This window comes from Schistocerca serialis, chromosome 1 (genome assembly GCF_023864345.2).
Source record: "Schistocerca serialis cubense isolate TAMUIC-IGC-003099 chromosome 1, iqSchSeri2.2, whole genome shotgun sequence".
Taxonomy (NCBI): Eukaryota; Metazoa; Arthropoda; class Insecta; order Orthoptera; family Acrididae; genus Schistocerca; species Schistocerca serialis.
This window is the reverse complement of record NC_064638.1, coordinates 756875780-756903595: the sequence shown is the minus strand read 5'-3', so window position 1 is coordinate 756903595 and position 27816 is coordinate 756875780. Positions and strand designations below refer to the sequence as shown.

General features: G+C 38.7%; 1 protein-coding gene across 1 annotated transcript in view; it reads right to left on the bottom strand.

The window, feature by feature from the left end:
- The window catches only part of LOC126482134 (zygotic DNA replication licensing factor mcm3), a 106489-nt gene extending 78980 nt beyond the window's left edge, over positions 1–27509 (bottom strand). Inside the window, exons 1-4 of the mRNA XM_050106114.1 lie at positions 27302–27509; positions 26919–27031; positions 11983–12191; positions 9904–10034 (exon numbers count right to left, since the gene is read on the bottom strand). Of these exons, the coding sequence (XP_049962071.1) occupies positions 9904–10034; positions 11983–12191; positions 26919–27031; positions 27302–27379 (531 nt within the window). The 5' untranslated portion in view covers positions 27380–27509. The remainder of the gene's footprint in view (positions 1–9903; positions 10035–11982; positions 12192–26918; positions 27032–27301) is intronic.
- Between the last annotated feature and the right edge of the window lie 307 nt (positions 27510–27816).

Genomic DNA, 27816 nt, shown 5'->3' with positions numbered 1-27816 from the left:
CGAGATTATGGAATAGGAGGCAAACTTTTACAAGCAATTAAAGGTCTTTACATGGATAGTCAGGCAGCAGTTAGAGTTGACCGTAAATTGAGTTCATGGTTCAGAGTAGTTTCAGGGGTAAGACAAAGCTTCAAACTGTCTCCACTGTTGTTCATATTATTTATGGATCATATGTTGAAAACAATAGACTGGCTGGGTGATATTAATATATGTGAACACAAAATATGCAGTCTTGCATATGCAGATGACTTAGTTGTGATGGCAGGAGGGTAGGAGGAGTTGGGGCAGACCGAGGAGAAGGTACCTGGATTCGGGTAAGAATGATTTTGAAGTAATAGGTTTAACATCACAAGAGGCATCAATGTCAGCACTGAATAGGGGATCATGGAGGAATTTTATAAGGAGGCTGTGCTCCAGACTGAACGCTGAAAGGCATAATCAGTCTTAAATGATGATGATGATTAACAATACAGGATAGGAATGGTCCCTGTTGTTCATAAGCCAATTTACGACTAGCAGGCAGAGACGCACATACAGCCCCTGCTGAGTTTTGTGATTTTGGCTTATTGGATGCGGTACCCACACACCCTATTTTTTAACCTTCCCCATTGCACGAATGGTCACAGTTCATCACATCAGCCAGTTCTCGAGTACACTGGCGTGGATCATTGTGGATTAATACATTCATTAACAATCTTCATCAAACCCTGGTATCTTCCTGAACGTGGAGAATCATGTCAAAACGACCCTCCTCAAAATGAGAGAACCACTTTCTTGCCGTGGTCTGTTCAGTGACATTATCCACATACACGGTGCAAATCTTTCTCACTGCCTCAGCTACAGTCGCTCCCTCTACAGAACTCAAACAGAAGAATATGTCAGAAATGTTCTGATTTCTCCACCTGGCACTCCATTTTCTAGCATCCACCGGTCCACTGCCTATCTCCAAATGACGAAATGCTAACTCAAGCACCAACATAATATAAAAATTCAGCCAGAGCAGCAGCAACTTTATTTAGTCCAGTGACTGGTTCCAACTAGTGACTACTCATAATTTCACTGTACAAAAAAGTTTTATCTATACCAGAAAAAGAGCAACCACATTTTATGCTCATGGTTAACAATATTTACCATAAAATATGTTGCAGAAGTATACACATCACAAATGAATAACGATTGCATATAAACTCTTACAATGTTGCCAAAACAATTCAATGTTCTTGTGGATGAATCTAACCATTATGAGGTGAATGCTGTGTTTAGGGCAATTAATTACAGAATCAGTTGTGGTGATATTAAGAGTAACAGAAACCAACAAATTATACCTAATTTCACTATAAGATTGTAATTAGGATTACCAGAAACCGAACAAATCAAACATTAGAAGAAGTTGCTGAGTATAAAAATGTATTTACAATTAAATGAATACCCTTAGCTGCATAAAGGCGTTGATGTAAGTCAACATGGACAGTTGAAAATGTGTGCTCCGACCGGGACTCGAACCCGGGATCTCCTGCTTACATGGCAGATGCTCTATCCTTCTGAGCCACCAAGGACACAGAGGATAGTGTGACTGCAGGGACTTTTCTCTTGCACGCTTCCCGTGAGACCCACACATGGTATCTGTTCTTTTGGACATGACCGAAAGAACAGATACCATCTTCAAATATAAAAAAATGTATTTGTCCTGTTGCAATATGTGGTCAAAAAGTGACTGGAGTTTTGTAAGTTTGCATGTTGTGTTAGTCCTTTTTCATGTGATTTTTTTGTGTTAATCCTTGTTGGAAAATATCTCTAGAAAATATCTGTACAGCTTTAGGCATATAAGATTTTGTGTGTGTGTGTGTGTGTGTGTGTGTGTGTGTGTGTGTGGCATTTAGTGTGCTGCAGCTGTCAAAAAAGTTAAGATTTTTTTAGTAGTATTGGTGATTATTTTGTGCAAATATGGATCAGAGAGTTTGTATTAAATTACGGTGTAACAATGGAATAAAATGCAGCAAAGTCTTAGAAATGCTAAATATTGCTTTTGGTAAGTCTGCTACAACTAAAATAACATTTTACAAGCGATATCAGCATTCTGAAGAAGGTCGTGAAGACACTGAAGATGATGAGTGCCCTTAACAACCCAGGATATAAACAAACAGTGAAATCATGGGGAAAGTGAAAGAAATGATTATGAATGATAAACTGACCATAATCAGAGAAGCCGCTGCTGATCAATTGGTCCACACCATGAATTTTTTTGCCTGGTTTGGACGTGTAATGTGTAGAAAAATTTGTCCCAAAATTGCTGACTTGCTAAAAGAAACAACAGCAAATCAAGTTGCTCACGTGTCTTAACACAATGGGCGCATTCTGGATTGGCAAGACCTAAAGAAAGAAGGTTATACTCCTTGTGTTCTTTGATTTTAATGGCAGAGTTGATCACAAGTTCTCCACTAAGGAGTACTACTAACAATTCCAATGCCATTTGCATGAAGCAATCCAGAAAAGGCCATGATTTGTGGCACAAAAAAACATGGCTTTTGTACCAAGATAATGCACCTGCTCACACTTGGTCACTCGTTTGTGAATATTTGGCCAAAGACAATACTATACTGATGTCTCAGCCTCCTTATGCAGTAGATATTGTCACGTAATGGTGTAATTAGATGAATGACTAACACTAACTTCACTTAACGAAGGTTTATTCAGCACTTGCACAGACAAGAGCGTGGAGCAAACTGCCTCTGGCCAGAACACATACAGTATATATACAGCTACAGAACATTCCAGTACAATGATGCTTGACATTTATGGATACCTCTAGAATGTACTCTAACTGAATATTGAAATTAAAATTGTACAGTCCAGGTGAGTTTTGAACTCAAGACCCTCCATGCAACAGTTTCGTATCATACCCACTACACTATGGTGCTACTCAGCTTCTGCTGCGACAATATGATCCCATGTAACTTTTTTGTTCCCAAAAAAAAAAAAAAAACTTTGAAGGGCCATCACTTTATAGGCATAGACAAGGTTAAAACACATTACTGAAAACACTAGAAGCTATAGCAAAGATTGAGCTCCAGGAGTGTTTCGGGGACTAGAACAAGCGCTGGTCTTATAAGTGTAACCGCCTAATGGAGACTACTGACAGTACAGATGTAGATGAACAATAGAATTCTATTCATAAAAAGAAAATTTTCTGTTAATTCTTTGAACATATCAATGCATAAACTTTTTTCATGATTTCATGATTTGTTCCACTGTCAGTAGTCAACATAGAAATGCCATGCATGCTTTCTCACAAGGGCCGCTGGATAAAACTAAGGATCTGAAGGGCCGTGGTATCATACTGCAGCATCTTCTCCACTTCCTCTAAAACTATGCACCGTTCAGTTGGTGACATCTTTTACTGTACTGGATAATTGATGGATGATTCTCAGAGTTGATATGGTATTTAACTGTGGGCCACTTAAACAGTATTTTTTCCACTCTAGATTTGAAAGCATAGATAATTAGTATAGAATGGCTAATATGCACTGACTTTTTTCTTCTGCAAGCCCTTACTCTATTTCCAGTTTGGTAGTAGCTTCCTTCACTGGGTTGCCTTTAATGGTAACAAAACATAATTGTTCAGTAATGGCACTGAGCTGCCCACTCTTGACAGTTTCGACTGTTCCTGTGCATTTAACTTTAGGAATTAATTAGTAGCAGCTCATGACGGAAAGTGATCCAAAGTTCTCCTTAACCACTTCCAATGCTCATGATCACTGCAAGTACATAGATTTTTATGGGAGACTAAGTGTTATGCAATCGACAAAAGCTTCACTTTTTAACTGAACATCTACATTGACAACAGACTCGTCTCACTGACGACAGTGAGATAATGGCAAACAACTACCCAGAGTAATCTTTGATGTGTGTGCTTGTTGGATTAGCTCTGTCAATCCGGACCTCAGCTCTTCCACAGTGCATGACTGTTTATAATGCCTGTAAGATTTCACACTCAAGACTGTATGGGACCCTTACCAGTTGGGTCTGATTCAAGAGATTGAGAAGGTCTAAAGAAAAGCAGCAAGATTCATTACTGGTACGTTTAGCCATCGTGAGAGCATTACAAATCTCAGAAAGTTTGAAGTGGGACACACTTGCAGATAGACGAAGCACTAAACGGAAGGGGCTGCTCACTAAATTTCAAAATCCGATCTTCACCGAGGATGAAGAGCATATATTATTACCACGAACTTTCAAATCGCACAATGATCACCATTCAAAGATAAGGGAAATTAGAGCTCGTACTGAGGTGCTCAGACAGTCGTTTTTCCCTCGCGCGATCTGCTAGTGGAACAGAGCGAGGGAATATGACTTTGGCATGAATTGTGCCCGCTGTCACACACCGCTTGATGGCCAGCAGAGTATATATGTAGATATATAGATGTAGACTAGCATTATGAGTGCATTCCATTATAACAATAAATTTGAAGGCCTGCGTTCTGTCGGCTGGACAGATTTTCCAATTCTGACCTTCAGCACAATCACTTTCATGTCACAGAACATTATCTTCTTTAGCTGGTGATGATAAGCATTCGACATTACAGAAAAAGAAGCTCTGAAGTTTACTAGTGGCAGGATGAGTTGGCCTCTGAAATGAGATTTCCTCACACCTCTGTTCCTGTCATCCATGCAGGATTATTACCTATGGCAGCATTACCTCCATACATGGTTGCCTCACTTAGTTTTCCTCAATTTGGCAGCTAGTAGCTCTGCAAGGCAACGGGCAATGGCTACACGATGTTGGTGAGTAACCTCATCCACGGCCCCATGACAGGCTGCACCGCACAGATTGACTACAATCATCTGCAATTGACTGGTGTGACAAGGACTGTTGTGACAGTTGACGTCTAGCAGTGTAATAGTCATTTAACACATTTTTCTCTGCAGTAGTGTGCAATGTGTCCACATTGGAAAACAGGGCTGCATGTTATCCTCTATCCTGCAAATGTGTCTTCTTCTGCGGAGCATTATACTTGGCAGAGGAGGTGACTATCTGTACTTTCAGATGCTAGATTGTTATCTGATGGCTGCTGGAGAGTTCAAGATGGATAAGTCTATTCTTCACAGTGCTTTCATCTGGCGGCAGAGATTGGTGCTAAATACTGATATACCTTCTCTTCAACATCCTCTATTGCTTCCTGATTTATGGGGCTGCAATCTTGTGTACTTGATCCAACATTTATGACTGCCATAAACTGCTGTATTTGTCTCGTGCTACATGGCATAAGAGGGGGAGGGTATCACGGTAGTCTTCTACAACTGCAATACGGACCATATTCAGGAGTTGTTCATGCCTTTTTTTCATGGACACTCTTCTGTTGCACTTCCTCGATGCACTCACACCATCTGATGAATTCCTCTGCTGTGGCATCCTTTAACAGAACAGCTTGGTAAATGTCTTCTGTTACTCATAAAATGTGAGATTTTATCTTCTGCCGTATTCAGACTCTCAAAGTGGCAAAGAGATAAAACATTTTGTGTGTAAGACTGTCACTTCACCATGACATTGGGTTTTCTTCTTCAATTGTTCTTTCCATTAAATGTACTTGCTGCTAATATGTCCCAGTATTGAGCTTCTCTTCATTGGCCTCTAACCAATGCTGGGCTGTGCCACCCATGTAAAGGTACACTGTAAAAGCACACATCTGCCAAACACGTCATGGCATTCCACCAGTTATATCTGTCAGCTCAGTCAAATCCTTTCACCCATTTCATAGATTCCTAACCATTTCTCCTGTAAACACTTATGGATGCACGATGTTCACTAACTTACTGCTATTTTGGAATTCACTGGTTTCCTAAATATATGTACTGCTCGAATGATTGAAGCTCGGAAGTGCTCTTTGTAGTAGGACCTGGGAACTGCACTGGGGAAAATTTACTTTTTTGTAAGTGTTTAACCTGTTACTCCATGCGTGTTTGCTCTTCTGATTGACTTCTTTCTTTTGTAGAAAAATGGCGCACTTTTATAAGGATGAAGATAGTCTACAAGAGCTACAGAGGCAGCAACAAGAAGAACTGTGTAGTAGTGAAGATAGTGTAGAAATTCATGACAACAATGAAGAGGAGCAATTCAGTGTCCTTTGTGAAAATGAAACCTCACTCCAAGAATATTTTCCACCAACTTAGCCTTTATCATCTTCTGTTGATGACTGTAGAACTTTCCGTTTGGGGAAAGACCAAAAAACTATTTAGACAGATAAAACTATTGTCCCAAGAGCATGCCAAAGTATCTTTTAGGAGCATTATTATCCATCTCCCTGGAGCTAAAGGAGATGCTACAGTTGCTGTCACTGATGTGGACTTATTTTCGCTGTTTATAACTGACAATGGTTGAGATTTTTGTCTTTTGCGCCAACGAAGAAATAACCCACATGGTATCCACATATGAAGCTGTTCTTCTCATGAGTGCTAAAAGATTCAAATCTAAGTCCTGATGACATGTACAGTCTGAGGATTGGCCCCCCAATATTTCGTTTCATGCTGTAAGAGATGAGACTGAAATTTATGTTACGATGATTGAGATTTGACTCAAAATCCACCCATGAAGAACAAAAACGAAAGGATAAAACCCTCCTTTCTGAGAATTGTGGACAACCTTTTGTGAAAACTGCCAGCACAACTACTCGTCATCTGACTACTTCACAATCCACCTTCCTTCATCTCAGCTAAAGAGATATCGCAGAGCAATTCAAGGTTCCTGTTTCAGCCTGACAAGATTACAGTTGCTTTCAATGAAACACCGGAAAAAAAAAGATCATTACTGTCTACCATGCATAATGAAGAAGAGGTAAATCCAATATCTGGAAAACTGGAAATTGTTGAATTTTACAACATGTCAAAAAGAGGGTGTACATGTGTATCGCAAATTTTGCCACAGTTACTCAACTAGGAACACAACCAGATGTTGGCCCAGGAGGTAATTTTAATTGTGTTCTCGATACCACCACCTTAAACAGCAGCATTTTATTCAAGCTGAAAGGGACAAAATGTACCTGTGCCAACTTCTTTAAATCTCTGGCATATTCAGTAGCAGAACCCACATGAAAATAGGAATGTATAACTCAAGGCTACCTACAATTCTTTGAGGCAAGATAAGAAGCGTCCTTTACCTTAGCCAACAAACCATACCTCCACCTGCTGATGTGGAGCCACTAGGAAAACAAAGAAAACTGTGTAGTCTCGGCCATCATAGTCGGGACAGAAAAACCAGGAACATTTGTCAATTTGCAAAAAGCCAGTTTGTAAAAGCCATGTATGTTCTGTCCAGGTTTGCAGATCTTGCCATGAAATGCAAAAATAATGTATCTACTTACAAGCATTTTGTATTTTTATTATATGTTGTTATTTTATTTATGGAGGCTAGGTTTTGTTCCGGGACTGGACAAGTACGTATAAATACTACAATACAATGAAAATGGAGATTCATTTCTTTAGTTCATATATTTTATCCATTGCAGTGTTTTCACAGCTGTCAGTATTTTATTTTGTAGATAGGTACAAATATTTCCTGTAGCATGTTTTAAATAATATCTTTACAACCTGAAGAATACAACAATGATCATGGCAAAACCTAGCCTAAAATATTCACATTTAAAATTACATTATTGTTTTCTTCTTCTTTCGTTTCACCCTCTTTGGGGTACACTGGATCAATCATTTCTTTGTGCATTGTTCTTTTCTTAGGGCCCAGTATGTCTTCATTCTGTCTGATCATCTTTTCCTCTCTTCTTCTGAGATGAAGAGTTTGGATTTTTGTATAGATTTGCCTTGGAATATTACGTTTTCATCTTTAGCAATTACTTTAGCTGTTCGACCAATAAGTGAATTTTCTGAAATCTTTAATTCTACTACGTCTCTCTCAGTTTCTTTAAACCAGTTTGGTTTCATTTTGCGGTTACGGAAAAAGTCAAAGATTTTTTAGGTTAATCTGTTGGAATTCATTCTTTTTTTTTTTTTTTTTTTATGTGTCTGAAAGTTTTTCAATTTTCTTGTAGAGAGTTTCATTTTTGACTTATCTAATCTTATTGTCTTGAAATTTTGGTCCTATGATTTTTCTTTCCTTTGGCTCAAGCTTCTCCATTTGGCCTCTGAAATTAGTGTTTAGTGTTTCTGCTGGATACAGTGCTTCTGGCATAATCACTGTTTTGTAATGTGTAATTTTGGACCCCCATGAACGATTTTTTGTTGTATGTATTTTTTTGATAGTTGGAAGGTCAATTCAAGTTTATTTTTCTGGATTCCATTGCTTTGCTTTCCCCAGCATTCCGACTAATCCATTCTCAGAGATATTGGAATTCCTTTACTATTTGAATTTTTTGTTCTTGAACTTTGAGGTGTTTACACGAGTGCTTCATGTTTGTCAACATCTTAGTTTTTTCAAAGGAGATGTGAAGACCTACTTCATGTGCCTGTTTCTTTAGTTCAAGGAATTGCTCCCGTACTACTTCCATTGTTTCAGCAAACAGAGCCATATCATCTGCAAAAGCATTGCAATTTACTTTAAGGTTCTTTCTTTTTGCAACCCAGTCTTAAATCACTCTTAATATTTGTGTTCCATTCTCTGACTACTTTCTCAAGCGCACAATTGAACAGCAACGGTCAGAGCCCATCCCCGTGTCACACTCCCATTTTTATTTCAAAGGGTTGCGGTAATTCCCCCATAAATTTAACTTTCGAAAATGTATTTGTAAGGGTCACTTTTATAATATTAGTTGTTTTCTTATTCAAACCCATTTCTTCCAGGACTGATATTAGAGATTCTTTTTCAATCAAATCATATGCTTTTTTGAAATCAATGAACGAAATTACGTATGTATTTGCCCTTCATTTTTGGTATGCCATGATGTTTTTGAGGTTTAGTATTTGTTCCGAACATGATCTACCCTTTCTAAAACCTCCCTGGCATTCCCTGATTTGCAGGTCCAATTGCGGCTCTGGCCTGTTCAAAAGGACTTTAGAAATAATCATCTATGTTATATCCAGCGGTGATATTCCTCTGTAATTGTTAGGGTCTGTCTTCAAACCTTTCTTGTGGATAGGGTGGATATATATATAATCTTGCACATAAAATCACTTGCTTAACCCTCTCTTGGGGAAAGGGGGGGGGGGGGGCTATGTATAAAGTGTGCCAACCACAAATAATACTGCCTTGTAGCATTCCATTGTTTTACAATTGTGAGCCTGCACCTATTCCTTCATTATTGCTGACACTGTGATACACTATGCTCTCATATGTCCAAGTGAGCAACAGTAAAATAAACAGTAAGCTCGGTGAGAAAAAAATTAGAATTTGTGCAAGAAAATGAACCAGATTCCAAGATAGTAGCGCAATTTCACAATGGGACAGTTGTCTACAAAATAATTACCACTCGAATAAGTGGTAGGCTGGGATCTTATGCAATTGCACCGTTTAATGCTTCGAGTGAGTCATTACTGCAGGGTAAAATTTGTTAGCGGCAACAGGGTGATATAATGAAAGTTTAGTTTAATACTGCTTAATAAAACCATGAGTTAGCCCATATAATATAAGTTTATTTTATATTGTTTGATGAAACTAAGATTAAAATGTGACTCTGGTCAAACATGTTTACCTTGATAACCTAAAGTCAGCTATTTTTAAGCCAAGTACAAAGCATGCCATGTGCCCGCTCATATAAAAAACAGCACACCCACTCAAGGGTTAACTTAGTAAGTTGCATTAACAACATTTTAACTAATCTTCTAGCCAATACAAGATAAGTCACATGTTATGCATGAGGCCCACTGTCACTAACTCATTTATAAATTACAAATTTGCACACTCACATATATAGATAGCATGCCATGTACTAATTTCTATTCTCATTTTTAAATTGTCCTCACCTTTGTCGGATAAACAGCACTTGATGGAAATGCATCGAAAGATGTCAGGTCAGTATATCTTCTTTCCAAGGTCTTTTTTGTAACTGGGCAATAATGCACACTCCGAACAACTTTGGGTCGGACCAGCGAACCTAAAACAACAAGAATTATCTTTCAATTCTGCACACTCAGCACAGATGATGGGAAACAACCCACACACAGGAAAAGAATGTGAATTTAGATAACAGTCACATCAAAGCTTAATCTCCCAGGTGAATGATTTAACATGATTTCATATGTGAAATATGAAGAGGAAAATCTAAAGGCATTACACACATTGTTACCAGCATCATAGCCCATATGCTGGAGTCAAATAGTTCTATAAATAGCTAACAGCTTGAAAATTGTCTGCACTCCCCAGTACTGTGCACAACACTGCCAACAGAGTAATGATTAAAATATTATCAGTAATTTAAGGGGTACAATTTGCTTATAATAACAATGATGAGCACAGTGGACCACTGTTAGTTCTATGTTCTATTAGGAAAAGGATAACGTTCAGAGCTCTTCCAAAACAGAGTGTTCTATGTTCTATTAGGAAAAGGATAACGTTCAGAGCTCTTCCAAAACAGAGTTCCCATATAAAACATAGGCAAAGAACAGTAAATCATTGCCCTAAAAGCAATTGAGAAAAAACAAACCAGCAGTGCTGCAAAAAAAAGTGTTGAACACAGACATTCACTAAGTAGCATTTTAACAGAGGTTGTCCCAACACTCCAGTTTCCCTATTACATAATTGATATGTGTTGAACACTTTCTTAATCGGTGCTGCACAAAAAGCCCTTCTCAGTTTTTCATTCTCCTATCTTTATCTGCAAAATGCACATAAAAAGATCATCTATTCCCCCGAGGGCCCAAACGCCTCCATCCATTATAAAAAACTTCACAAATCAGACAGATGGCCTTCGTGGAATGCAAAAACCTCCACCAACATGTCTGGTCCAACACCTGACAATACTTCCAAGAACTGTGGTCACAATGAGGGCCAAGGTCTTGACCTCCTAAAATACCTCAATTAATTTTCTCAATCTTGACAACCATCGCATTGTATCACAAACGGATCAGCTTTGCAGTTAAATAATACTTACTGTAACACCATTGTCAAACCCATCTTTTAAGAGAATAGATACCTACAATGACATAATGTATACCTTTATGCCATCAGGCCATTTATCAGACAAATATGATGACAACTGTTGTGTGTTAATCAAATGTGTTTGACAGTTTTTGCCGATTCTCTCACTGTCAACACTGCATGAGTGACAAGGCACCAATCTCCACAACATGGCTCTCCACAACCATCACTGTGAGGTCCAAAGTAAAGCCATGCACTGATCGTATATGCACTTTTTAGTCATTTGATATTTGTGGCAAACTTAAATATCACTACTGCCTTTGTTTCAGATAGTTACCACAACAGCTGGATCATACATCTTACTGATACCCCTACCACTAAAACTTTGTCATCACTATTTTTACTGGATGTTTCAATGTATTCCTCACCACTACACACTTTTGGCCACAAAAGAACCATGCCAAGAACACTGCTTTGCTGACCCAGCCATGATCACACATGCATGCCTAACACCTGCCAAGCCACTGCATTATAAATAATAGTTATATAAACCTACCGGCTGAAGAAGGTTGAGAGAATTCTGAAATAGTTCTGATCATGCCAGCCAAGTGCAGCACCTACTTGAAATGGCTAATGTGACAAAGAACAACGCTATATTTCAGAACGTAATTTTAGATCAAAATCAAGATATACGCCAGCCAGCTCAAGAGTAATGTGTCTGCTAACACATCTGCTACCCAACAACATGGTACCTGCCTTGCTTTTTGTTACAGTTTATCTGAAGGGCTACAGGCTTTAAGCTTTTATACTGCAGGAATTAAACAACATGGGAAAACCATTATCATTCCTTTACATATAATAATCATGATGGCTAAAAGTAAAATAATCTTATCCTTTCAGAGAAATCTTTTAGCCACATCTTAAAAATTATTATAGTGAATATTTTTTATATAAATATGTCTTACATTTTGTCACAATGCCTTCAACACACACCAAATTACCAAGGAACCTGCTAAGTAGTGTTCGTGGCGTCACATGCTTGCTGCCAAAACTGCCTTCAAATGCAACAAAAAAATCATCAACTTCTTTTGCATATGTTGGATCAATGCTTCCAACATACTCCTTCAATGCTGCCTGGAATGCTATTTGTTCTTCGAATGGGTTGTTCAGTAAGCTGCAAACAAGAGAAATACATGAAGATGATACACTGCTAATGAATAACTTTGACACATCAGACATTTAAAAGGCCCAACAATTTTGTTGGGTGCTCAAGACTTAGCATACTGCACATTCTTTAATGACGAATTCATGAAACCGTACAGCCACTGGCTCTTTTATTTACTGTAGGCAGACAACTCAGCAGCAGTAGTTTGCTGTAAAAACAACGAAGGACTAGCACAGAATACAAAACGAACTATTCAAGAACTCTGAAATTGTGGAAAAAACAAGACTATGAAAATGAACCTTAAAAAAAAAAAAATCACAAACTGTACACTTCAGGACCAAACAAACTGGTGATTTTATATATAAAAAAATCAGTCAAATTATGAGGGCAAATAACTGATCAAAGCAATTACTATAAATAAAAGCTTATCACAGACTGATCATTTGGATTGCTTAGTGAAGCTAGTTTTGTTTCTGCAGTGAGAGTTCTAAACAAAGTAACTGATGTAGCTGTTAAAAAAAAAAATGTTTTCATCATGCATATTTTATATCAGTTGTCAGATATGGCACAATTTTTTGGGGTGTAGGAAAAGCAAGCCATTCGCTTGTTCAAGCTATAGAAAAAAACAATCACACAGATGATGAGAGCAGACAATACATTATCATTCAATCCAATATCAAAAAGCTTTGACTTAACGACAAAAAAGAAAAATTCTTTCAAGGAAATTCTTTTAAACAGGCTTATGAAACAAGATACTGGTCAGACAACATGTTACCTTGTCACAGATATAGTTTGTTTGAAAATCCATGCATTACATGGCTTCGAAGCTTAGCAATAAAACATGGTATAAATTCCAGGACTAAAAACTACAGAAGCTAACTTTGAAAAATATTTAAAAACCAAATGTTATTTCTCTGCAGAGAGAGGCAGCAGGTGTATGGACTAGAAATATGGGAGGGAGCAGTGGCAGGTGCACAGGTTAGTACTGGAGATGGTGAAGTGTAGCACATGAAGAGGAGGATGTGTATTGTGTGGATTGGAAGTGGGTGACAGGACAGAGGAATAGGAAACTGTTGGGGCAGACGAGATGGGAACAGCAGGTTAGCGGAGATCGAGGCCAGAAGGATTACAGGACTTCAAGATGTGTTTTAAAGATAACTGCTGCCTATGCAGTTCAAAAAAGATGGTGCCACAGGGAAAGATCCAGAAGCATGGGTTGTGAAGTGGCCATTGAACGTGTGCATGTTGTGCTCAGCAGCGTACTGCACCACTGGATGATCAACTTTGCTCTTGGCCACAGATTGACAGTGGGCATTCATTCTGGTGGGCAACTGTTGATGGTTAATGGTCATGTCCGCATAAAATATTGTGCAGTGATTGCAGCAGAGCTAGTATATGACACGCCTGCTTTCACAGGTGGCCGTGCCTTTGATGGGATAGGATAAGTCTGTTGACCGGAGTGGGGTCGTATGTTTGGGTGGGTGAATTGGGCAGGTCTTGCACCTGCGTCTTATAAAGATATATGACCCCTGTGGCTAGGGGTTGGGATTGGCTTAGGGATGGACTAGGATGTTTTGTAGATTGAGTGGGTGATGGAATACCAATTTAGGAGGGATCCGTCATTTCCAGGTTTGGGCGAGGGGGTTATGCCTGCCTGTGAATGCCTTCACGAGACTTTCCGTGTATCAGTTATGGGCATTCTCATCACTGTAGCTAAGCCATCTATAGGTGGCCTGGCTGTATGGGAGTGTTTTTCTGGTGTGGAAGGAATGACAGCTGTCAAAATGCAGGTACCGTTGGTGGATGGAACCCTCTGAGAAGTGGAGGTCACATCCAGGTATATATACATATACCTAGGTGTAACATGTTGTAGGGATATGTAACACGTTGTAGGGATATGAACTGAAATGATCACACAGGTTCAGTCATGGGTAAGGCAAAAGGTATACTTCGATTTATTGGTAGAATACTGGGGAAGTGCAATCAGTCTACAAAAGAGATTGCCTACAAATCACTCAAGACAACCAGTTCTAGAATATTGCTCAAGTGCATGGGATCTGCACCAGGTAGGATTAACAGGAGATACTGAATGTATACAGAGAAGGGCAGCAAGAATGGTTCAAGTTTGTTTGATTCATAGGAGAGTGTCACTGAGACGTTGAGAGGACTGAACAGGCAGACTCTAGGACTATCCCGAGAAAGTCTACTAACAAAGTTTGAAGAACTGGCTTTGAATGACGTCTCCAGGAATACAGTGATCATGAGGATAAGATAAGAATAATTACAGCATGCATATAGGCACTCAAAACACTAATTCTTCCCACACACCATATGTGAATGGAACAGGAATAAATCTTAACAACTGGTACATTGGGACGTACCCTCTGCCATGTACTTCACAGTGGTTTGTCAAGTCTAGATATAGATTATGATGATGAAGATCTTCATGTGCCTCACCTAACCTATTCTAGTACTTGCATGCCTAACCAGAGCCCCTCACCCCTTCCTACTGTATTTCTAGCCTACACACCTGCAGCCTCCCTCTGAGCTGTTCGAAACCCTCATAGTATGTCTTCCTTTCCCATAAAATGCTGTTAAAGGACTGTGCCTATGCCATTTTCTTTTCCTGTCTAGTGTGGGTCTGCTTTTTTAGGATTTGACAAAGGTTGTTTTGAATACAGTGTAGTCCTCTCCCTAATTTCCAGAGTGTTTCTATGTGATGCTGTTGTTATAAATATTGTGCTTTATGGAGTTTTCATTAGCTTTGTGCTAAGCCTCACTGACCTCTCATCAGTGCAGCACTTCGTGAAGAATGGGCTGCCACTCCCAAAAAACCTTCCAGCACCTGATTGAACGTATGCCTGCAAGAGTGGAAGCTGTTATGAAGGATGGGCCAACACCATACTGAATTCCAGCATTACCAATGGAGGGTGCCATGAACTTGTGAGTCAATTTCAGCCAGGTGCCCGGGTACTTTTGATTACATAGTGTATGTACCCAATTGCTAATGGACTACCTAATTATGATGCATAATTAAAGGAAACAAACAGTATGGCATCTTACAACTCTGAGGCAGGTTCATACAGAGCAGTGACACTTCTTAATAACAACAGGATACAATGTTTTAAGAGTAAGCTAAAACGAGTGGTATGGGATGAGATACAAGTAGAAAGTGATGCTCAAGTCAGATTCAATTTATTCCATAGTAAATGCATGCCAATACTTGAAAGTTGCTTTCCTAGGACATTATCTCTAAGATCTATTTTTAAAAAAATTGCATTTAAAAGGAAGAAGGAAATTCACAAAAAGGCCACAGTATGTCAAGATGTGACAGTGTTTGCATACTACAAAAAATATTGCAGTGTTTTAAGGACAATCATTAAATATCCAGAAGCATGTCCTGACAGAAATAAATAATGCAGATGATTAGATTAAAACTATATGGGGCATTGTCAAATGGGAGACAGGACAGCCAGTCAGTGTACAAAATTCTACACCAAACTAAACGACATCGTCATGACTGATAATTTGCATGTTGCAAGTACTTTAAACAATCACTTTCCAATCATAGTAGCTAAGTGACTCAGCTGAAGAAGCAAGATGATATATTAAAAACGTAATTCCACTAAACTTTAAGGACCAAGAAGTGGAACAAATATCCTTCACTGAAATGAATACAGTTATAAAAATCCTAAAAACCAAATTATCATGTTAGTAACATGAAATTTCAAACAGAGTTCCAACTTCAGCCGTAATGTCATTGGTGATATATGTAATGGATCACTGGCACAGGGAATTTTTCCAGACAGGTTCAAATATAAAATCATTAGACCACTTCACTTCATAAGAAGTGCAACAAGATAGGCTTGAAACAATTGTCACCCAATTTCCTTATTGACATATTTTTCCAAAATATTTGAAAAATTAATGTACTTAAGAGTAGCCCCCCTCCCCCCCCCCCCCCCACATGAACCATGGACCTTGCCGTTGGTGGGGAGGCTTGTGTGCCTCAATGATGCATATAGCCGTACCATATGTGCAACCACAATGGAGGGGTATCTGTTGAGAGGCCAGACAAATGGGTGGTTCCTGAAAAGGGGCAGCAGCCTTTTCAGTAGTTGCAGGGGCAACAGTCTGGATGCTACACTGATATGGCCTTGTAACACTAACCAAAACGGCCTTACTGTGCTGGTACTGCGAACGGCCGAAAGCAAGGGAAAACTATACAGCTGTAATTTTTCCCAAGGCTATGCAGCTTTACTGTATGGTTAAATGATGATGGCGTCCTCTTGGGTAAAATATTCCGGAGGTAAAATAGTCCCCCATTCGGATCTCCGGGCGGGGACTACTCAGGAAGATGTTGTTATCAGGAGAAAGAAAACTGGCATTCTACGGGTCGGAGCGTGGAATGTCAGATCCCTTAATCAGGCAGGTAAGTTAGAAAATTCAAAAAGGGATATGGATAGGTTAAAGATAGATATAGTGGGAATTAGTGAAGTTTAGTGGCAGGAGGAACAAGACTTCTGGTCAGGTGATGACAGGGAAAATCAAATAGGGGTAATGCCGGAGTAGGTTTAATAACGGATAAAAAAATAGGAATGCAGGTAAGCTACTACGAACGGTATAGTGAACGCATTATTGTGGCAAAGATAGATACGAAGCCCACGTCTACCACAGTAGTACAAGTTTATATGCCAACTAGCTCCGCAGATGACGAAGAGATTGATGAAATGTATGATGAGATAAAAGAAATTATTCAGATAGTGAAGGGAGACGAAAATTTAATAGTCATGGGTGACTGGAATTCGATAGTAGGAAAAGGAAGAGAAGGAAACGTAGTAGGTGAATATGGATTGGGGGGGGGGGGGGGGGTAAGGAAAGAAAGACGAAGCCCCCTGGTAGAATTTTGCACAGAGCATAACTTAATCATAACTAACACTTGGTTCAAGAATCATAAAAGAAGGTTGTATACATGGAATAAGTCTGGAGATACTGAAAGGTTTCAGATAGATTATATAATGGTAAGACAGAAATTTAGGAACCAGGTTTTAAATTGTAAGACATTTCCAGAGGCAGATGTGGTCTCTGACCACAATCTACTGGTTATGAACTGTAGATTAAAACTAAAGAAACTGCAAAAAGGTGGGAATTTAAGGAGATGGACCTGGATAAACTGACAGAACCAGAGGTTGTAGAGAGTTTCAGGCAGAGCATTAGGAAACAATTGACAAGAATGGGGGAAAGAAATACAGTAGCAAAGGAATGGGTAGCTTTGACAGACGAAATAGTGAAGGCAGCAGAGGATCAAGTAGGTAAAATAACGAGGGTGACAGAAGAAATACTGAATTTAATTGATGAAAGTAGAAAATATAAAAGTGCAGTAAATGAAGCAGGCAAAAAGGAATACAAACGTCTCAAAAATGAGATCGACAGGAAGTGCAAAATGGCTAAGCAGGCATGGGTAGAGGACAAATGTAAGGATGTAGAGGCTTATCACACTAGGGGTAAGATAGATACTGCCTATAGGAAAATTAAATAGACCTTTGGAGAAAAGAGAACCACTTGCATGAATATCAAGAGCTCAGATGGAAACCCAGTTCTAAGCAAAGAAGGGAAAGAAGAAAGGTGGAAGGAGTATATAGAGCATCTATACAAGGGCGATGTACTTGAGGACAATATTACAGAAATGGAAGAGGATGAAGATGAAATGGGAGATACAATACCGCGTGAAGAGTTTGACAGAGCACTGAAAGACCTAAGACGAAACAAGGCCCCTGTAGTAGACAACATTCCATTAGAACTACTGACAGCCTTGGGAGAGCCAGCCCTGACAACACTCTACCATCTGGTGAACAAGATAATTGAGACAGACGAAATGACCTCAGACTTCAAGAAGAGTATAATAATTCCAATCCCAAAGAAAGCAGGGGTTGACAGATGTGAAAATTACCGAATTATCAGTTTAATAAGTCACGGCTGCAAAATACTAACGCAAATTCTTTACAGACGAATGGAAAAACTGGTAGAAGCCAACCTCGGGGATGATCAGTTTGGATTCCGTAGCAATGTTAGAACACGTGAGGCAACACTGACCTTACACCTTATCTTAGAAGAAAGATTTAAGGAAAGGCAAACCTACGTTTCTAACATTTCTAGACTTAGAGAAAGCTCTTGACAATGTTGACTGGAATACTCTTTTTCAAATTCTGAAGGTGGCAGGGGTAAAATACAGGGAGCAAAAAGCTATTTACAATTTGTACAGAAAACCAGATGGCAGTCATGAGAGTCGAGGGGCATGAAAGGGAAGCAGTGGTTGGGAAGGGAGTGAGATAGGGTTGTAGCCTATCCCCGATGTTATTCAATCTGTATATTGAGCAAGCAGTAAAGGAAACAAAAGAAAAATTTGGAGTTTGAATTAAAACCCATGGAGAAGAAATAAAAACTTTGAGGGTCACCGATGATATTGTAATTCTGTCAGAGACAGCAAAGGACTTGGAAGAGCAGTCGAATGGAATGGACAGTGTCTTGAATTTGAATTGAATTGAATTTTATTTGATCCTGTAAGATTACATCGTGTACAGTAAATGTACGTGTAATATAGGACATGTCAAAGTATTAAAATTCTTTATCAATTATTTTTCTACACCTTTAGCTTACATTTTTACATCACTGATAATGAGTAACAATATATACAAATTTAATGGCATAAGTATTCTGCAACACTGTAAAACTCTTTTTCAATGAGATAGTCTTTAAGTTTCTTTGTAAATTCATTGTGAAGTACACTATCTTGCAGGGTTTTGGGCAGACTTCTTAGTAGTCTGATACCAGAGTACTGGGGTCCTTTTTCTGGCATTGCCAGTCGGTGGGGTATGCTCCGTACTTCATTCTTCTTTCTTGTATTGTGGGTGTGTACACTAGCATTTGTAATCCAGTCCTCACTACCTTTTGTGATGTACATTATTGTTTTGTATATATATAATGATGAAAAAGTTAAGATACCTAAATTCTTGAAACAGTTTCTGCATGTTTCAGAGGTCTTTCTTCTTAAGATGGTCCTAATTGCTTTTTTTTGTAATGTGAACACTCGTTTTGTCTCTTGTTTGAGTTTCCCCACACCGTCACTCCATACTGTAAGTATGGTTCGAAAAGTCCATAATACACTGTACACAGAAGGTTCTTGTCTGAATACTGTGATAGCTGCATCATTAAGAATATGACAGAGCTCAGTTTCTTACAGACATTATTAATACGTTTTTTCCATTTCAGAAAGGAGGACATAAGATGAACATCAACAAAAGCAAAACGAGGATAATGAAATGTAGTCGAATTAAGTCTCAAAGTAGAGGGGATAATGTAGACTGGCAATGGCAAGGAAAGCATTTCTGAAGAAGAGAAATTTGCTAACACCAAGTATAGATTTAAGTGTCATTAGTTTCTGAAAGTATTTGTATGGAGTGTAGCCACGTAGGGAAGTGAAACGTGGACGATAAATAGTTTAGACAAGAAGAGAATAGAAGCTTTCAAAATGTGGTGTTACAGAAGAATGCTAATCATATAACTAATGAGGAGGTATTGAACAGAATTGGGGAGAAGAGAAATTTGTGGCACAACTTTACTAGAAGAAGGGATTGGTTGGTAAGACATATTCTGAGAATGCTATTTATACATTCACTCGTCAAATAGTTCAAGCCTTAAATAATGATATATCACCAGTTTGTATTTTTTTGTGATTTTCCAAAGTGTTTAACTGTGTAGACCGTGTCACTCTCTTAGAAAACTCAAGTTTTAAGGAATTGTCAGCTTTACTCATAGCTGGTCTGAATCATACTTAAACAGAATACCAAAGTTTATTCTGAGAAATTCAATGTCGGAAAGGTGAAAAATTTTAGTGACCTGGGGAGGAGAGGGTGGGGTTTCAATTTTGGGTCCCTCATTTCTTATAATGTGAACGTACTGCCACTTAACACTCAACAAGCAAAACTGGTACTTTTTGCAAACAATACTAGTATTAATAAATCCAAACAGAGAGAAAGCAACAGAACAATCGGTAAAAGGTATTTTCCAAAGAATTGTTACGTGAATCTCTGAAAATGCACTCTTCCTAAATTTTGAAAAAACATAATACATTTTGTTCTGTACAATAAGTAGTCGTACAAATGATTTATGTAGCATATAAGCAAAGTCAGTAAATAGTACAGAATGTTGCAAATTTTTGGGGCTATGTATTGACAAATACTAATTGGAAGAAGCATATCACTGAGCTTCTCAAAGAAATAAGATCACTTACTTTTGCTGTTCATATAACAGCTGATCTCTGAAACAAACATATCGACCTCCTGACTCATTTTGAGCGTTTCAACTCAATAATGTCTTAACGAAATAATTTCCTGGAGTAACATATCACTTAGAAAAAGAAAGTATTGGTTCCACAAAAGTTAGCAGCAAAAATAATATGTGGTATCCACCCACAGACGTTTTATAGATACCTCTTCAAGCAGCTGAGCATTGTAACTGCACTGTCACAATACATACGTACGCTAATGAAATTCATTGCAAATACCCATCCTAATTTGAGAAGAACAGTGATGTCAATACCTACAACACTAGAGAGGAAAATTATCTTTATTACCTACTGTTAAAGCTTTCAGTGGCTCAGAAAGAAATTCAATGTGCAGCAACTAAAATTGTTGTTCACTTTCCCAATAACATAAAACGCCCCACAGCTCAATGAAGCAAGTTTTAAATCTAATTTATAATTGTATCTTCTGGACATCTCCTCCTATTCCATTGATAAATTTCTACTTAAAAACTGGTAGCCAGTAAATAAAGTACAGTTGCATGAGCTGAACTAAAAATAATGTATTCTTTAACATTAACACTAATTATTTATAAATAGCCTGTACAATGACTCATCCCAGATGATTTTGGTAAAAGAATCGTTCAATAGATGTATGGAACAACTAGCAGCCATTGAGCTCCAGCATGTTGTGCTCAGCAACATGGTGATCAACTCTGCTTTGGGCAACAGTCTGCCAGTGGTCATTCATTGTACCTGACAGCTGGCTTGGTAGTCATGCCTACATACAATGCTGTGCAGAAATTGCAGCAAATTAGGTATATGACATGTCTGCTTTCACAGGTTGTCTTGCCTCTGATTGGCTACAATAAACCTGTGACAGCACTAGAGTAGAATGTGCTGGGAAGGTGATTCAACGCAGGTTTTGCAACTAGTAAGACTGTGAGTAGCACAGAAATGGACCGGGCTGGAGTCCAACCTAGGATGGATAGCAGTATACCACTTTAAGAGGAGAGGTAAAAGATCATGATTAGGCTGCTGCTCACTTTCGGGCATGATGACAGATACCAGAAGCCCTGGTGAAGGACACAGTTGAGGATGACAGGGTGCTCCTTAGCAGCTGGCTTTGGGGGAATGATGGAAAGATTAGTGTGTGTGTGTGTGTGTGTGTGTGTGTGTGTGTGTACGTGCGCATAGATATGGTGTAGAGTATAGTATTTGTCTGTGGAGGCCATTGTGAGATCTTTAGTATACTTGACAGCCAAGGAACTCTCATCACTGCAGATACATAATACACAGTAGGCCAAAATAATTGCTGCCTCTCCTCCCTGGGAACTGTCAGTTACCCCTCCCCCACCTCTCTTACGTGTGTAATCATCTCCTTTACTCTTAAATAATTTAAGATATGATTGTGAAACTAAGAAACTGTTTGTTGTTAACCAGCAGTAGAACCAGTCTGCTTTATCAGACCTACTGAGACAATTAAGGGGTGCAGTGACAGTATTTCAACTCTTAGATTTTGTTGCAGTTTTTGCATAATTATTAAACTGTATATAGTAGTGACAAAATCCTTTTTAGCTAAGAATGTTAGTCACAATAAATATTTAACATGATGTCACTAAAAGAAACAATAATACGTGATCCTTACTGTGGAGTCAGTGTTTGTATTGGATTTTACCATGCTGTTTCTGCCACTGCCATTCTTGACTCTTCACTAAAAGAAAATATTTTTTTGATGTACCATTTACTAATGCACATCACTCTGAAGACAATCCAAATTTATCAAAATTACTGTCTCCCTTGTAAGAGTCATCAGCTGCATTTTCTAACAAATGCCGGTTGTCATGTCTCATTTGATGCTCAGCGTCAACAGAAAGCATCTCTCTGTTTCACGTTATACACAAAATTATTTTTAAGGCAGAATTTTACCTGTCCATTAGACAGAGAGGTCCCAGATTTGCCTAGCGCGGTATTTGTTTTATTGGTATGTACTAACAGGCACATTAAAACATGAAGAATAACCAGTGTTCCAGCTGCGACAGCAATGCCATGGCCTGCACTGACTGCTAATGCCATGCAGCAGCACATGTCAGTTGCTGCAGACATCCTGGTTATTCTTCATGTTTTACTGTCCATGTTCATACATATTGATGAAACTAAAATCATGCACTGGACTAATTTGGGACCACTCAATCATACATAAAATTCTGCTTTAAAAATAATCTATGCTTTCTGCCAACACTGGGAATCACACAAATGAAGTGATTATTAGTTTTTGATTAGACTTAGGCTACCAACTACATACTGCAAAAAAATGAAATTGCAAATATCTGCCAAAGGAGCACCGGGAGAGATATATACATGTATAGAGAGAGATAGAGATATAGAGGCAGGCTCCGTGGTTTCTCTGTAGATTCATTTTCTTTCCTCATTTCCCTTTGTCCCTGGTCTGGTCATTTGCTAATCTTCAGTCTTTCTGTTGAAACTGTCAGATAAATATAGCCTTTATCAATATTGTATCATTAACAAATATTACAGTTTTTGAACAATCCTTTAAACTCAGATCATTTATGTACTGGGTGAGCACAAAGTCCTGCCCTGGTAACAATTTATTACAGAATAACCGCTTGACATAATAATTTACATTTGATGCCGTTACATAGGTTAGTGTTACTAGTTTTTAAGACCACTTACATTAGTAAACCTCAGTGTGTGTTCCCTTGGCAGCTCGGAGAATGTCTAAGCGGTATTACAGTTCCGCCAGGTGTTTCGTAACGTGTTCTGTCATAGTACCCACAGCAGCTTGTATCCTAGCCTTCCGTTCATCGACATCAGCAACTGGTGTGACGAAGACTCTGTCCTTCATATAGCCCCAGAAAAGAAAGTCAAGGGGCGTAATGTCTGGAGAGCAGGGTGGCCAGGGTGTTGGACCGCTCCTTCCAATCCAACGATCCGGGAATAGTTCAGCTAGGAAATCACGCACTATCAAAGCCCCACAGTTAGAAGACTAACAACCATGGATAATTTTCAGCAAGATGGAGCAACCCCCCCCCCCCCCCCCCGGCAAAATAGGCCTGTGATTGAAGCTCATTCAGTTAGGCCTATCTACAATTTTATGCAAGATGCATCAGCTGGGTCATCCCATATATATCTCAAGAATAAGTAAATATATTGAGATGATGTTTTTGCTGTATATATCCAACAATGTGAAGAATTTTTCAATATTTACAAAGTAATTTTTAACCTTTATAGCTACCATTTTACGGTCTACACTTTGGCTTTTTACAGTGTAACCATATATTTTTTCTGAGGCACCATTGGGACGGAAGAGGACGTCAATAATGTAACACTTTTGTTACTTGACAAAAATTGCAACAAGGTACATGTGTTACAAACCATTGTCCTGGCATCAGGAGACTGTATCTTACAAGTGTGTGCATTACTGTATGAAATATGTAACGGAAGTATTGTTAATACACATCTTCCACTATGCAACATCTGACTGGTTCGACTGCACTCAGGAAGGACTGTTGGACAGCAACATGTTTGCACATCTCTCGGCAGAGGGCAAAAGTGGGAACCGGATGCAAGGCTGGCTCCTTACACTTTGGGTATGAGTAATTACCCTGTGTTAAAAACAACAGTTCTGCCTTCTTTCAGAACACTGTATTATTATTGTGTAGGTCCTGGATTTCAGGTTGCACACCTTTTTCCAATACACAACTTACTAGAATAGTGGCAACCAAACAGTGATAAACACATCAGTTCCTTAACCTGTTCCTTCTTGACACAAATGATAAAAGTTACTTCAGATGATTTTGAGATGGTTACATTTGTATTGTACAATATTAAGATATTCACAGAGACAAAATACTCTAATGATTACTAATCACACGATGGAACAGAGTTATATGCAAAGGAAGGGGTATTTTTTATTATTATTTCTGACGACAGATGCTGTGGCATTACCTAAGAGGAATGAATAATTAACGAGATCGGCATAAGGAAGTGTTAAACAGTTTGATATTTGATTACATTTGAAGACAAGAACATGAATACAACACGATGGAAGAAATTATATAGATGACACTGCAGTCAAAAATAAAAAGATAATATGAACGATCTAATATTTACTAAACTGAGGGTTAGCATTTTCTTCTGCAGACCCCTTCAGTTGCATTGTGTCTGCTCATTCTGCAATAAATTAGGGGACACACACATCTGTTTAATTTCCAACTGGGCAAACTTTGTGCCCTCTCGCTCTATGTGTAGGACATCTGCATCAATTGTATATTTGCGGTTCTGGTTTAAGCACTGCCCAGCAGAGAATTAATCTGACTATTTTAATCTCCAGTTTCTATAATGTTCTTTGGGCCTATTAGAGATTGGCCGACCATTCTATTTTATATAGTAGGATGAACACATAACAAATACTGTAAATTCCATTCTTCATGATCACAGATTGTTTATCCCTTGCACTGAAGAAACATGTACTTAATGTATGTGGAACACAGAAATACATATATCGAGACATTCCACGCTCCGATCCGTAGAACGTCAGTTTTTTCTTTCTCCTGATAACGACGTCCTCCTGAGTGGTCCCCGGCCGGAGATCCGAATGGGGGACTATTTTACCTCCGGAATATTTTACCGAAGAGGACGCCATCATCATTTATCCATACAGTAAAGCTGCATGCCCTTGGGAAAAATTACGGCTGTAGTTTCCCCTTGCTTTCAGCCGTTCGCAGTACCAGCACAGCAAGGCCGTTTTGGTTAGTGTTACAAGGCCAGGTCAGTCAATCATCCAGGCTGTTGCCCCTGCAGCTACTGGAAAGGCTGCTGCCCCTCTTCAGGAACCACAAGTTTGTCTGGCCTCTCAACAGATACTCACCCATTGTGGTTGCACCTACGGTACGGTCATCTGTATCGCTGAGGCAACAAGCCTCCCCACCAAAGGGCAAGGCCCATGGTTCATGGAGGGGGGAGAGGGGGGGGGGCTACTCTTATAATGTACAAATTTTCACTAAATCCATTACGAACAACTGATCCTCCAGCAAAAGAATAAGCTGACATTAGAAATGGATTCAGCACATACAACATATTGGTTACAAGTCATTAACTTAAAGTAGAAATGAACGAGTCTTGTTACCACTGTCTGGCATTTTTAGATGTTGAGAAAGCTTTTGACTCAACTTCTTCTAAATCTGTACACAGTTATTGCTAGAGTAGAAAACTTGGTCGATTAAAATTTTCTCATGAACATTCTAATAGCTACCACAAAGCTAATCTTTACTACAAGACCTGCTTCTGCATCTTAGTTCTGGTTGTCACTAAACAGTGTCCAGATGGCTTGCTGGTAACCACACGTCAAGCCTACTACTTCTTGACACTTCCGTCTGAAAATTATAACTTTATGTACAATACACTGAAATATCTAAATTTTCCTGGTTACTGTTCTTAGGAGGAGAAAATATTTGTAACAGAAGCAGCAGTCCAGTACCATCATTTAGAGCTCAGTTCGGTCAAAATTTACAGCTCATTTGTGCTCCATACAATACTACAGCTTAGGTGTTAAAATTTATTACTTGGCCCACAACAAAGAACTAAGCAGAGGCAAGCAAACAAAACTTTCTGATGATGAAAAATTCAAAACTTGCAAATAGAAAAGGAAGTAAATATGTAGCTTTCAATATATGTCAAAGCTGAAGCTTCCACTAAACCTAACTAGAATGAGAAATGAAGAAAATTTAAGGACAAATGATTCCGTATCACCACAACTATTCTCACCACTAAAAGAAGAAGTTAGAAAATTCTTAAACATGGAAAACTAATAAAGAATATCATATCTGAGAAACCTTACCTTTGGTTTGTCATTAAGAGTGGGAAAACAAGTAGCAGCAAGTATGAAACCGATTAACAATAGACTAATGGATTCAGTTGATAAGTTTTTATCTTTAGTATAGTTGACAACTGGATAGGAAGGAACATACAAAGAATGAAACAAACGAGTAAATATGAATTTGAATGCTTTTCGTAAAGGAAGCAGTTTGCAAAAATGTGACTCCAAAGTGTCCGAGAAGAAAAGGTTACAAGCATGTGTATTACTGGTTCCAACATACAGCAGCCTGATATTCTCATTGTCACAACCATTTAAAAGACTGAAAGATGATCAACAACCAACGCATATTACGAGTTACTAAAAGAAACAGGAAAACAGACTGAAGTACAAAACAATAACTTTATTTTCATTTAAGTGGAGGCACGAAACTGAACGACTGCAGAAGTTAGAAAGTTTTTATGCTACAAGCAGCCTTGATCAGTAGCCCATTGGTCAGTTAAAAGTATCATCAATGGGCTAAATCGCAAAGCAGCGTTAACAAAACATAAATCAAGTTGAGTTTGTTTTTACTTAGAATTACACTTATATTAAACAATACCTTGCTGCCCTCAACGGATTCTTCCTCCGCAAATCATTTATATTAACAACCAACCGTCTCCGTTTATCAGCGACCATATCCTTAACTAATTTTGAATAACGTCCTTGGTCCTCCTACAACAAATACCAACAACGTTAACAACCAAGAGAACTGAAAACATACACAAAGGACAGCAATGTTTGTAAAACCTTTTTTGCTAAGGCGCAGGAAAAATCTTAGATATTTTTATTTTCCCAGCAGTGTTCTTAGCAATTGTCTCCTACTACAATTATACATGATAGGACATGTAAGCAATATGTTTATTAATAAGTTACTCAACCTAATCATTACTGAGAAAGGATCACACACTCAAATTACACATCATGATTAACTAACAAATTTACCTCGTCGTCGAGAAAGTCTAGGTATTCTCTCTGATAGCCTCTCAGTCTCTGATCAACATCCGCCTCTTCCATTGCCATTTTGAATTAAAAAAACTATATTTATCAACAGTATTGGCTGAAATGACTGCTATTCACCGTGATTGATTATTAGGCACCGCACATACGCAACACACAAATTCCGCGGGAAAATGTTACCGCCATCTAACGCTGTCAGTTATTCAATTGTTACTACCAACCTGTAAGAAGGAAATTATCATCTTCCAAATTTAAAATATCTCCATAACCACATAAATACTTCTCGAGAGTAAATTATATGCGAAGAAGAAAGGTTATAAGTTATCAAGTCGATACGATAGGTTAAGGCCGATTCACATTACGTTACGGAATGAAACGGACCGCCAAGCGGAGTCGAGACCTGGAGCTGGCGCAACGTAGAAAGGTGGCACGGCAGAAGACCAATTCATACTGGCCGTCTCGTGAAGGTGTATTCACACTCACTCAATTTGCATGGGGCT